General features: G+C 41.8%; 1 protein-coding gene across 1 annotated transcript in view; it reads right to left on the bottom strand.

Moving 5' to 3' along the window:
* Positions 1–613: 613 nt before the first annotated feature.
* The window catches only part of pcnt (pericentrin), a 39,512-nt gene continuing 27,063 nt past the window's right edge, over positions 614–13,062 (bottom strand). The window contains exons 38-59 of the mRNA XM_061082578.1: positions 13,006–13,026; positions 12,398–12,634; positions 12,138–12,311; positions 11,815–11,967; positions 10,780–10,959; positions 9,704–10,678; positions 8,424–8,594; positions 8,108–8,297; positions 7,598–7,932; positions 7,386–7,488; positions 6,679–6,851; positions 6,324–6,590; positions 6,019–6,149; positions 5,506–5,635; positions 4,536–5,327; positions 4,204–4,410; positions 3,874–4,092; positions 3,350–3,576; positions 3,179–3,258; positions 2,967–3,087; positions 2,726–2,853; positions 614–1,102 (exon numbers count right to left, since the gene is read on the bottom strand). Coding sequence (XP_060938561.1) covers positions 1,071–1,102; positions 2,726–2,853; positions 2,967–3,087; positions 3,179–3,258; positions 3,350–3,576; positions 3,874–4,092; positions 4,204–4,410; positions 4,536–5,327; positions 5,506–5,635; positions 6,019–6,149; positions 6,324–6,590; positions 6,679–6,851; positions 7,386–7,488; positions 7,598–7,932; positions 8,108–8,297; positions 8,424–8,594; positions 9,704–10,678; positions 10,780–10,959; positions 11,815–11,967; positions 12,138–12,311; positions 12,398–12,634; positions 13,006–13,026 — 5,046 coding nt within the window. The 3' untranslated portion in view covers positions 614–1,070. The remainder of the gene's footprint in view (positions 1,103–2,725; positions 2,854–2,966; positions 3,088–3,178; positions 3,259–3,349; positions 3,577–3,873; positions 4,093–4,203; positions 4,411–4,535; positions 5,328–5,505; positions 5,636–6,018; positions 6,150–6,323; positions 6,591–6,678; positions 6,852–7,385; positions 7,489–7,597; positions 7,933–8,107; positions 8,298–8,423; positions 8,595–9,703; positions 10,679–10,779; positions 10,960–11,814; positions 11,968–12,137; positions 12,312–12,397; positions 12,635–13,005; positions 13,027–13,062) is intronic.

The following is a 13,062-nucleotide window of genomic DNA, read 5'->3' on the forward strand; positions in this document are numbered from 1 at the left end:
ACATTATACACATTTGTTCTGTTATACTAACACATGTTAGTTTTCCCATTATTACTAATATATAACACTTATTGATATATTTGTCTTTTGTATTTTTATAGTTTGTACATTTTTTGTCTGTGGATTTCATATAAGCAATTACTGGTTTCTCCCATAACCCACACTTTAAAAATTCGTCTCTGCATTTTGTATTAGTGTAAAATAAAATAAACTAATGTGTGTGAATTGTGTCCATTTTATTTATTTATTTTTTCTTTTTCTGTGTGAATGAGTGGCTGTTCGAGGGGATATAAATGAAAATGTTTGTAAATTCGTAATAAAAATGGATATGCACTTGAAACTTCAATAAAAAATATTGTTAAAAAAAAGAAATGTGTATGAATTTTACAGAATCTGTTTATCAATGTTCAGCTATTTTTTCTCCTCATTATCTTGAAGGTCAGCATTTAGACAGAGTTCATGGATAGCCAATAGAAACTGGAGTCAGGTTCCCATTTAGGTCCAAACATGCTTTTGAGTAAAGCTGATTCTGAGTTAAAGAAGCGCATCAAACACAAAGCACATGACATTAAAAACAGCCGTTTCTTTGTTTAAAAACACTCAGTCCCGTTGGTTTGTTGTCAAACATTTGAATTATTTATTAACTTTATGGTAGAAACATAGATGATACAAAAACAAATATTCAATAACACAACCTCTAGCTATGTTGATCATGGATTTCCAGTGTAAAGCCAGTGCACATTTGGACGCATGAACATTAGTCTTATGTACATAGTAACAACAGGGTATAAAACATTAGTAGAAAAATAGCAAACAGCAATATTCAAAATTAAAACATTTGTTCTAGCAACATCTAAAGAGTGACCTTCAAAAAACTGAGGCACAGAGAATACAAAAGTTGCATTAGAAAATTTAAAAAATAATTTATGTACGTATAAAATTCACACCATCAGAAAAAAAAATCATCTTACATCCTATATTTATTTCTTCATGTTTCTACATGGGTGTAAGGCATGGAAAGATTTGGAATGGTGTGCTGACAGGATACAATCATACGTTCAGTGGACGGATTACTTTTGGTCGGACTGGAGAACAGACGGGCCTAAGAGAAAAAAAATAAAAATAAAGTATCAGGAAATGCAACAAATAAACTTAACATCGAGATTTGCATAAATAGCAACAACACTCATGAATCTTGACTTAAGTCAGCTGTTATTTATAACTTTATAATAAAACCTCAGTCATCATTCTTTTCTAATTAAGAAAGAAAGCTTAAAGTAAATGATAAATGAATGAGATAAAACTGAACTATTGTACAGTCCAACATCAATTATGTAATCAAAGATTATTTTTGCATAAATCAGCTCGAAAACAGCTCTGATAGAAAAAAAGACTAGAAGACCTATATTGTATTATATTATAAACATCAGAAAATATTGCAAAGGCAGGTTAACAGAACATCTTCATATGAAAATATTAAATTCTGTAAAACCACACATGAGCAAATGGAGCTGCAATTGTTTGTTGTCTGATGGTAAAGAAATAACCACATACTGCATCTACTACACCAGGTGTGGCTCATTATACTGGTAGAATTATAATGGTATTGTTTTTATATGATTCAGTGCATTTATTAATAATTATATATACATTTAAAATATATAACTTGTGATAAATGACCAAAGATACATTTCACACTTTCAAATAAAACAGAAGAGGGTAAATGAAGTACACTATACATTATAATACATAGGTAGATTTTGATTTGTTTCAAGCTCAGATTTGTGAAAATGCATGAATACGGAAGCTCGACGGGTGATTTAAATCTCAGTTGTCAGAAAGCCCAACACCAATAGGACGTCAGCTAGAAATAATATCACCTCAACCAAGTTTTCCTAATTTTTAAGCAAAGTTTAAATCTCTGCAAGTTGATGTTAGTATAATTCTGTCATGTTCTGAAATAAAATACATTCAAACGCTTTGAAATATACTCAGTTATATTACATATTTGTAATCAGCAGAAATGATCCAAAATGTGAATTAACAACAGCATGACACAGGTATGAATTATATGAGAGTCCGAAACCTGGAGGACAGACTGGAGTGTTGTCACCTCTAATATCTGTTGCACTCCGTGACTGCTGAACTAATTGGGAGGAGCATTTATTGTTTGGTGGAGTGAGCCTGTCACACTCACACTCACCTGGACCGTACAGGTAAAGTGGCGACAAGCAGCTCAGGTACAGCCACGTCCCGTTCTCCTGCAGCCAGCGCTGCCGGTAACCAATCATATCACGGGAACAGGCTGACCGTATCTTCCTTTCCTCTTTAGCGAGTCTATGAGTCTTGCTTACTGGGTTGGGAGACGATAGAGCACAGAGGTATTGTGGGATATGATAACACCGTCCCAGAAAGCATAAGGGTGCCCGTAAAACATTATTATTTTTCCTATAATAACGTTGTACCGTCTTGTACTGAACTCGTCCGGGGAGAAAAAAAGTGATCCAAAGAAAGAGGCTTGCATCTCAAAGCAAAAACAAATACACCCTGTGCCTTGTGTGCACACGCTTTTTTGATTTGGTGCCCAAAACCCACGAAGGTGAGCTGATAATGTGGGATAAAGGAGGATACTGTGAAATGGGTACCACTACCAGTGATTCCATTTCTTCCATCTTGGCCCATTCAAGTTTCCTGTTTCACCCAACTTGTAGGTAAAGCTTCTCACCTTGCCTGACTCCCACCAACCGTTGTTGGACTTTTTCTAGATGGTTGATATATTCTGTCAGTGATCCTTCTGGATCCTGAGTCGACCCCCCAGGATGCCCATAGGGCAAAGCGGTGCTGGAGTTTGACCTGAAGGAAGACGAAAACAATTAGTTTCAAGTAACTGACAAAACTGTTAAGTCTTAAACTTAAATATTTCCAGTCTCAAGTAAAAAGACTCTTTGATGAAGTGGGGACCAAACCTGTTGTGCAACCTGAAGGGTGATTTGCTGGGTGGGACGAGAGACGACACTGTGTCTCTTTTCAGGGACGAGTCGTAATTTGATCTCGACTGTTGCTGCCTCAGAACTTCAGCTTTAGGCCCTGAAATAGACGGTAAGATTTAAAATCCACCCACTCGTACAAACACAGACAATTGATGAATATTATGTTAAACTGGGTTCATCAGGCTGACCTGGAGCATGACCATTGACAGTCCCAGATACAGATAATCTTCTGATCGCTTTCTGCCATTTCCTTGTCAGGAACTTCATTCTGAAACAAAGAGTGAGGAGTTTGATTTATCCACACACAATGTCGAGGTCTCTCAAACTACTTTTAAATGCTGGTAAATATATAAAGCTACCTTAAGACCGCGATGACAACTCGTACAACAGCTCTAAATCTTCTGAGGGGTCGCTGCAGCGAGGAGAGTGGGGGTGCGGGCCACACCCCCATACGAGCGATGACACACAGTGTGACCTGCTCACAGTCCTGGAAACCACCCAGCAGCAGCAGCAGGTAACGCTTCTGGTACACCAGAGCCTTCCTGAAGCTCTCAGCACGCAGGTAACGCTCATACAAACGCTGCACCTGGAAACCAGTAAACAGAAGATTTACGTCAGTGTCTAACAAGGAGATTTATAAATGTAATTTGGCTGGTGCAAGTAGCAATCACAGCTTAATTCAATTAAGGTGCTTCATTCTCAAGTGAATGCTCCCTTGATACCTTTTAACTGGTAATGTCATAATTTTAGGTAAAGTAAAATATCTAAAAAACTGAAAACTGAGACAAATAATAAAACACTTTCCAGGATCACGGTAAATCTTTTTGAGTTACACAAAACATGGAGTAAAACATGTTTGTGTGTGTGTCCATTTCCTACTGACCTTGCTGTTGCTGATCACTTCATTGATGGGTCTGTTTTCAGTTTCGCCCGTCACCTTGGCGAGCTGGTTCTCCGAGTGGCGCAGCTGTCGCTCCAGGTAGGCGAGTCTGTGTTTGTGAGTTGCTCGATCCTGACTCAATAATGTCACACGCTCCGTCAGCTCAGAGTTCTCACTTAACATCTTCTCCAGCAGAGTGGAAGATGGCGACGTTGCTGAAATCTACAGTGAGAACAGAACATTTAACATTCAATAAAAGGTTTGTAGTGTTACTACCACCATCATTAATTTCAACAACAGTGCTGTATGTAATAATTATAACCACTTCTGTACCTGCTGGTTTTGTTGTGAGCTGCCTGCCTGAGCTCCGTCAGTTTGGAGCTGCTGCTGTGTGGATGCCGGCTTGTGTTGTTGCCCTGTGGTCCTTCCAGACATCCTCTCAGCAGCCATCTCTCTCTCGTCCCGCTCCAGCTCTGCCAGAGTCTGTTGCAGCTCCTGCATTCGCTGCTGATCCTGCTTCCGCAACAGCTCCAACTCACACTAAAGTGGGAAATGTGTATCAGGTGTGCTTCTTTGTCTCTAAAATTATCCTGAATGTGAGCATTGTATTTTCGTGAAAGAAGTGAGTCCATTAGAGATGAGTAAGAACTTTGTTAATATCTTACCAATTTGTTATTGGTCCTCTCCTGACGCCTCTCCCTCTCCATCTGATCTTGCCGCCCCTTACTCCTTTCTCTCTCCCAATGCTCCTCCCTCTCCCTCTCTTTGTCCTTCATCAGTCGGAGTCTCTCCTGCATCTCTGAGAGTTCCACCCCGAAGCGTCTGGACCGCTCTCTCTCCACTGCCAAAGTACTGCTGGCTTCCTGTTTCTGCTCCTTCAAGGTCTCCATCGCCACACGATGTCGAGTGGCGGCCTCCTGTTCCCTCTGCAGCTCCTCCCTCCTCGTTCTGTTCTCCTCTTCCAATTTCCCCCTGCTCTGCAGTAGCTCGGTCCTCATTTTGGCCATCACGGCTGCCAGCTCCTCTCCCTGCCTTCGCTCCTGCTCTAGCTGGCTGCGCATGTCAGAGATAAACTTCCCGTCTCTGGCTGAGTCGGCCTCATGTCTGCGGCTAAGCTCCTCCACCTGCCTGGAGCATCGGTCTCTCTCTTCGTCCAGCTTCCTGTGAGCAGCTGCAAGTTTTGAGTGAATCTCACACGAGCGGGATTCTGCTTCGGTCAAGAGACGCTGGAGTTGAGGCTTTTCTTTCAGGATGAGATCGTGTTGCATGGCAGAATGTTGACGTTCATCTTCTAGCTCCTTCTGGGTGTCGTCTACACGTTTCTCCAGCAGCTCACTGCGTGACTGTTCAATCTGAAGCTCACGCCTGAGGTTGCTGCATGCCACCATCTCCTGCTCTACATGACCCTTCAGAGCCATGACCTCTGACCTCTGCTGATCAGAGGATACTTGCATAGCCTGGAGGGAGAAGAGGTGGGTCATCTTTCAGAGTATAAAAATGAGAGCTGAAGCACACTTTGGATTCTTAGCACTGTCTGATCTTTGACAACAAACACTACAGAGCCATGATATTGGTTTTCTGTGTTTAAGCTAATGAAATGTATATTTGATACAGTATAAACTGTGCTCATCTTACCTCTCTCCTTTCTTCCTCCTCTCTGTCTTTACGGAGACTCAGAACTCTCTCCTGATCCAGTTGTTGTTGAAGCTCCTGGACTCTGGTTTGCTCTTCCTTCAAAGCCTCTTCACCTTCTTCTACAGCGAGCCTAAAAAAACCACAGCATTACTTAACACCACTTTTGGAATTATTACGTGGAAGCCCGTTTGTGTTACTGTGACAGAAATATGGTGAAGAGAGCTGTAGTTCAAACAAGGCCAAACAATACATAAAAACACATAAACAAATTGGGAGAATAGAGATTCCCTAAATGGATGGATCATTTTTGGAAGTTAGGAGGGCGACCAGTTACATTTATTGACATGATCCATAAGATAATATATAGTTATTCCGAATACAGCAAACCATCAGCTTTGAAATTCCTCTTTGATGCATTGTATACAAAAATCTTTACTTACAATGAAAATTTGATAATGGTGAATTGACTCATGTCTGATATATATAATGTAGATGGCTTGTGTCCTGTTGTACCTGAGCGATTGCATTTTGTTATTTTGCTCTCGCTGGGTGTCATGAGCACATTGCAGTTGTTTCTGTCTCTCCTCCAGCTCTGCTTTCAGTTGGGATTCAACCTGTCCATCAGTTTCACCCCTGTTGTCAGTCTGAGGGAGGAAGACAGAAGATCAGCAAAGATAGTCAACTGAAATTATGAGATGAGAAACCAGTACATAACATATATAAAGTAAAAGATAAAGTTTTACAAACAAAAGGTTAGAAAACCCCCAACCTCACTGTTGAGGTTTGTAAAATCTTAAATCAAAACTACAGAGACTCACTTGTGTGTGTCTCTGTGCCATTCGACAGAGCAGCTCTCGGAGAGCGACCACAGTCTCCTGCAGTGCCCTCTTCTCCTGCTGCCAGCTCATGGGGGGGTTAGAGGATGATTTATCCATTAGGGTGGAGCTATCGCCACAATGAGACTGCGCCTGACTCAATGAGATAGCGTTTAAGTCTGAGGCATGAGGCTGGGTTGAGGACGTGGCACGCCGCTGGGACAAGGTGAGAATTCTGCAGCTTTCTTGATAAACCTTTTTCAACAGATTCTGCAGAACGACAGGGAAAGAAACTGAGTAACAATTCAGGCTATGGGAGTTATAAATAGATTTACTGCCAAGTGTATATGAGGCCCACCTGAAGATCAGGAGATAATAGGTCATCGCTGTAGCTCATGCTACCTGCCGCACTGTCTGTGTTAGCCGTCGGGTTCATTCCTCGACAGCGGAGATACTCAACAAACTGAGCATCCAGCCTTTCAGTCTCTTCAAGCTCCACTTTCAGCCTCGCACCCAACTCTGAACTCACATCTGAATCACAAGAAGACAACAGAAGAGTTAAGTAGATAAGTCTGGTGAAGGTCTAAATTTGTATTACTGTCAACAAACTGAGTCTAATCAGTTTGTCTGTGTGAGTAAAGCTTTAATAAAGCTTGTTCTTCTGACCCAAAGAACTCTATTTTGTCCAAAACCTATTAAAAACACGTGAGTCAGACCCACCACTCCATTGACTGACATACTCACTAGTTTATTTTGAGTCAATCCCACACACACACACAGTCATTCTATGGTAAATATTAGTACACTCAATCTGCAGTTGAAAATAGTCCCAGCAAAATACATGATTTACTCTTGAGTAACATCTGCTAAAAATGTCAACAGTTTTTAAAAATCTATATTACACATATAAAAGTGGCATCTGGGTTGCTTGATTTTCTTGGAGACATTTCATATCTCATCTTAAACGCAGAGCGGCTGCCTTGACCTATCACCTGTTGATAGAAACCATCACGTGGATAATTGAAAATCTTCACTGATAACAGTCATTCATGTGCAAATACTCACTGCTTCCATATCCATCACTGGCCCACTCTGGTGCTGAGAGGGAGGAGGTCGAGCCAAGTAGAGACGGAGGTTCTGTCTGATCAAGTCCTTCCAACTCGCGCATCTAAGAAGAAATTTTAAAATATTTATTTATATTTGAACCCAACTAAAACACAGGAGCTTCTTGCAGAATGACAATAAAATAGCCTGTATAAAAGTGTCAGATGACATACTCGGTCGGTATCCAGAGAGTCAAGCATGGAGAAGTTGTCAGAGACGGAGGCCGATCCTGGGGAGCGGGTACTCCGTGTGGCTGGATCTGGAGTGATGGTCCGAGAGTGGGGGGGTTCCATCTCAACCCTGGGAGAGGTCTTGTGTTTGGGCAGATCCAGGCCGGTGCTGTTCAGTACGCTGAGCTCAGACAGACGAGAGCCCAGGACAGAGGTATGGAAACGCTGCAGGCTTCTGTCCTCGGAGCATTCCAGTTTCCTCAACAGCTCCGGAGAGCCCAGAGAGGCTTCGTCCCGAGAGACGCTCACGATGTCCTCAAAAGGTCTCTGAGAAATTTCTGATGATCAAGAAATATTTAAAAAGTTATTGTGAGAAAAAAATTCAGTTTCTTAGGGCCCTTAATTGTCATTAAGGGTCAAGAGATTAACATTGTTTATGCGAGAATAAAAAAATGTACCTATTCAATAATAGTGTAAAATTATTTAATAGTACAAAGATTCATTAAGTTTTACCTTTCTGTTGGTATTGCTGTTGATGATAAAGTGTGTCCTGCTGTTGACAGTGCTGTCGGAGCTGCTGTAGTTCTCTCTGCTGATAGGCTTGTTCCTCTTCCTGCACAGCCAGGTCCTCCTGCAGACGCCGGAGCTCTGCCTTCAGCCGCTGGTTGTCAGTCTCCAGGGCGACAAGGGCACAGTCTTTGGTCTAAAACAGAGGATCCAACCGTTACATTTATAATACTCCAGACTAAAAGATTAACTTGTAGATGATCTGTAGTTAATATTGTGTGCTCATATTAGTTAATATTGTGTGCTCATATTATATTCCCACCCGTCCTTCCTCGTGTAGTTTCTCAGCTCTCGTTGTACTGGTGCTCAGACCCTGTTTCACTGTGGTCAGCTGCCTCCTCACAGCCTGATGCTCGGCTCTCAGTCTGATGAGCTCGTCCTCCTTCTGTCTCAACGCAGTGTCTGCTTTAGCCAAAGTTGCCTCAGCATTTGTCTGATAAAAGGAGAAACATCCATAAAAGTATTGAGTGTCACTTTCCTGTACAGGCATGTGAATTCATGCCCTACATTTTTCGTTTTCTTTTTCCGTTTTTCCAGAGCCCTACATGAGCAGTTGATGAATGGAATTCAGTACTTTGCAAAGCAACAGCATTTAATTTGGCACCACATGTCGTACACATCTACAACTAAAGCTAGCTTGTGTACTGTGACCATTTGCCAAAAGCAGCTGTGCAGCAGTACAATCAAAGTTTGAAAGAATGCAAAGACAAGCAGCAGCAGAACTAATGTATTTCTTCTTTCGTTATCTATTTTATAAAAACCACAACTTGTTCTTACCACATCCTGCAGCGGAATAAAAAACAAAGTCCACCAGCTTTAAAAACAAGAGCTAACAAAGATTTTCCTCGTCCTTCCTCATTTTCATGTCACTTCCTCCGTGCAAGATTCTGCCGTCTCGCTGTAACACGTCATTACGCACCTAACTATAACCAGATGTGGTCTCGACTGCAGTTGCAAGCAAAAAAAACATTCCCTGTCTGGGGCCTGTTGAGGCTGGTTTACAGAGTTACTTGGTTGGCTTTGCATTAAAAAAGCAAAAAAACAGACTTAAAACCTAAATTCAATCAAGCTGCCCCAAATTGCACATACTTACAGATAGAATACCCTAAAGTTGCCCATTTTTTCCATCACAATCCATAAATTATTCAATTGTAAATCAGTGAAATTTACCAAAATTCTTTCTCACAATGTTAAAGAATGCGATAAAAATGTTTTTGTATCTGCCCCTTGATCCAGATCTGCACCATACCACATCCTTCCACCAAGTTTCCTGTTAATCCATCCAGTATTTTTGCTTTAATTTTTCTTAAAAGCAAACCAACCACCCAACGCACACAGTAAGGAGTGAAAACATGGGGCGATAAATATAATATGATTTATAAATCTTGAACAGATAACAGAAAACTAAGGTCTGCTGTGTACTATGAACTATGTATACAAACATTAGATGTTAAAAAAGATTGGTACTTAAATAAAACATTTAATTTCATAATCTTTTAATGTCATTAACCTTGAATAAAAGTTGTATCTACAAACACTCACCAGCACCTCCGTTTGAGTCTCTTTTTGATTGGTTTCCTTCTCTCTGACTTTAACCGTTAGGTCCTGGATCAGGCTCCTCAATGAAGTCACTTCCCGTCTGAGCATCTCAGTTTCCTCCTGAAGTTGCTTCTCCTTACTCCTGAGTGCTTCACTTTCAGCAGAAAGCTCGTTCTTCTGAGTCTCAAGTATTCTAATCTTTTCCCTTTCATCAGCAATCATTTTCTCCATATCTACCACCTCGGCTCTGATCTCCTGGGTTTGTCTCTCAAGTGTAAGGCTGGTTTCTCCGAGTACCTCCATTTCTAGTTCCATCTGCTGCTCTTTAGTTTTTAAACTTTCAATCTCTGTCAGTCGCTCACGTTCCACCTCTTGAAGATCAGTAACCAGGCTGGTAAGGTAAGCATTATCCTCCTCAGATGATTTCCTCTCGTCCCTATTCTCTTCTACCTGGGCTTTCATCTCCTCCAGCTGGGCTTCCTTGAGGGTGAGGAGACCTTGGAGCTCATCTACCTTTTCCTTCTCAGCTCTAAACCTCCTCCCCAACTCCTGCCCGTGTCCTCTGTACTCTTCCTCCTGGGTGTGCAGTAACCGCTCCAGTCCCTCTCTCTCTGCTACCGCTGTTTCCAGCTGACTCTGAGTGGCCTTGAGACGAGAGCGAAGGGAACGAGAAGCGGCAGAGTGAGTCAGACTGAGCTCTTGCTTCAGGCTACTCGGCCCTCCCCTCCTATCCTTTTCCTGGATGGTGTCGTGGTAAGGTTCTGGGCTGGGAGCGGGTGAGGGATTGATGCTGTCACCATCCTGAGAGTCGCTAACTTCATGCATGTTGGGGCCTAGTGTGGAGAGTTCTGCCTGCAGCGTGCTGATGACCTCGTGAAGGCGCTCCTCTTCTTCCTCTTTGTCCTGACGCACTCTGGTGATTTCAGACTGAAGATGTTCCACCTGTGAGCGAAGATCCTCAAGTTCAACTTCAATATCCTGTCAGGAAGATTAGAAACGGACAATTCGATTTTACATCACCACCTCATCGGCTATATTCTCACACTGTCTGCATGTATCTGTGTGTTGTTTACACTGACCTTGTTGTCCCCGGTGATCTCCAGCTCCTGTTCTAATCTTTGGATCTCATTGTTGAGGTGATCAATTTCCTGGTTTTTCTCCTGCAGTAGAGCTGAGGGGAGGGTCTCTTCATTTACTTCCTCCACCTCACTTTGCTCTTCCTTCTCCTCCTCAAGTATTTCTAGATTAGATACAGTCTCCTGCAGACAGAGTTTAAGATGCAAATTCCATTCAGAATCCAACTAAATAAAATAGATATTTGGAGTTTAAAGATTAACCAATGCAAATCTGAGAGACAGATTTTGACACATCAATCATAGATCGAACCAAAACTAGGGCTGCGAGGGGGACCGGGCAAATCCACTCCGCGGAAAGTATAAACGATTCACTTACTATCGCCGTCACGTAATGTCGAACCACGGCCACTAATCACAGATTAACGGTCCACACCATCAAGTGCAGACCACAAGGTGAAAAATGTAATGTAGATCTAATCTCTTTCACCTTTGCAACATCTAAGACATTAAAGGAATCTATGATCACTGACACTCTGACATTATACAGATACTATGGATACAACAACCTCATGTTTTGATGGCACGTAATCAAACTTTGACGCCATAGTCACACCGTGGGACAAAAACTCAAAAATCAATGTAATTTAATTCTCCATGTTGTTGATATGAGCCCTAACCGAATTTGAAGTTGTTACGTTTTTGCCACGCCCTTTTCAAATTACTCCAGGATATGTATATTATCACCACTTCTGCTAATATTGGTGAGTTTTCAAGCATGTCTAGGCACTAAAAAAGGCAATTAATTGGCATGAATAATAATAATAATAATCATGTCAATTTCATTTACTGCTTCTTCTTATAAGTATTAGATTTTCATAATTAAAGAAAAAAATGTCAAACACACAGTATAATCAGGGTCGACAGTGGAATATTGTGGGCTGTGTATCTAGATACACAATCTAGATCAAAGGATCTTAGAGGGAGAGATTAACACTACAAATAGATAATGATTTGGTGTAAAAACAATGTAGTTCTTACCTTCAGTGCAGCAATCTCCTCTTGGAGCTCATTGACACGAGCTGCATTCTGATTAGTCACTGACTCCAGCTGTAGTGTGAGGTGTTTTAGTTCAACTTCTTTGATGGTCAAGTCTCTGTGCACATTCTCCAGTTGGCCAAGCAGAACCTCAACCTGAAATGCACATTATTTTACATTAACAGGCATACCATACAAAGTTTATATACCTTTCTGGATACCTTTCCCCATTTGTACCAGCAGGTGGCACTGCAGCCAAATGTGCAAATAAAAACGCTAAATAATTGCTGCTACTTTCCACCATCTTTTAATCACATCCTACTGACCTCTTGTTCTTTGGTCTGTAGACTCTGCTGAGCAGTGTCAAGGGCATCCCTAAGCTCCTGGGTGGGGTCACGTGTGTTGTCATGGTAGCAGTGTCTCATATCATCCAGTTTGGACTGCAGGGCGGAGATCTGAAGCCTGCTGGACAGCTGCTGCTGCTCCAGTGCTTGCTTATCCTGGCAGGAGGAGGAGATGAGGGAATTCTTGAGAAAAAAGTGAAAGTGCACACTTATATAAACTGAAAGTGTTGATCTGTTCTTACTTGTGTGAGCTCCTGCTCTCTCAACTTTGCTCTGTGAAGCTCTTGTTCAAGTTGACCAATAGATCGGTTACTCTCAGCAGTGTTGAGCAGCGCAAGCTCAAGTTCTCTGTTACGCCCGGCTAGCTTGTCTATCTCCTCGTTGCGTTCAGCAAGGTCACGCTGGGCCTGCTGATTGGCTGCGAACAAGGAAGCTTGGTCGTCCATCTTGTCTTTGATGACAGCTTGTAGACTTTCCACCTGCAAAGACATACCAGGGACAAAGTTTTGAATAACAACTTTTAAAACTTAAATGGGGGAAAAAATTATTTGGGAATGGAAATTATGATTCGTAGCTAGAAAAACCAAGCCATGCCGTATCTGCAGCCACTGCTACCAAACACTGAATGAAGCCGCTCCAGAGAGCAGTGACATAGAGGTGAAGGACAAATGAAGTGCAAACCATGCAAATGAATGTTAGCAAACAGAAAATTAAATGGTTGATGAATTTTTGGCAAACGCATGAAGCACTAAAATTACTCTATGGATGATCGACTTAAAAGAACAATGCACACCATGCACGGGAGTCAGAGGAGCTTAGAGAGGTAGACTACGGTTTCATTTTTTGTTACCTGCTGAGCCAAGTCCTCAAACTACAGCGATCAGTTCAGCACAGGAGTAAACACATG

Source organism: Limanda limanda, chromosome 12, assembly GCF_963576545.1.
Source record: "Limanda limanda chromosome 12, fLimLim1.1, whole genome shotgun sequence".
In the NCBI taxonomy this organism is placed as follows: Eukaryota; Metazoa; Chordata; class Actinopteri; order Pleuronectiformes; family Pleuronectidae; genus Limanda; species Limanda limanda.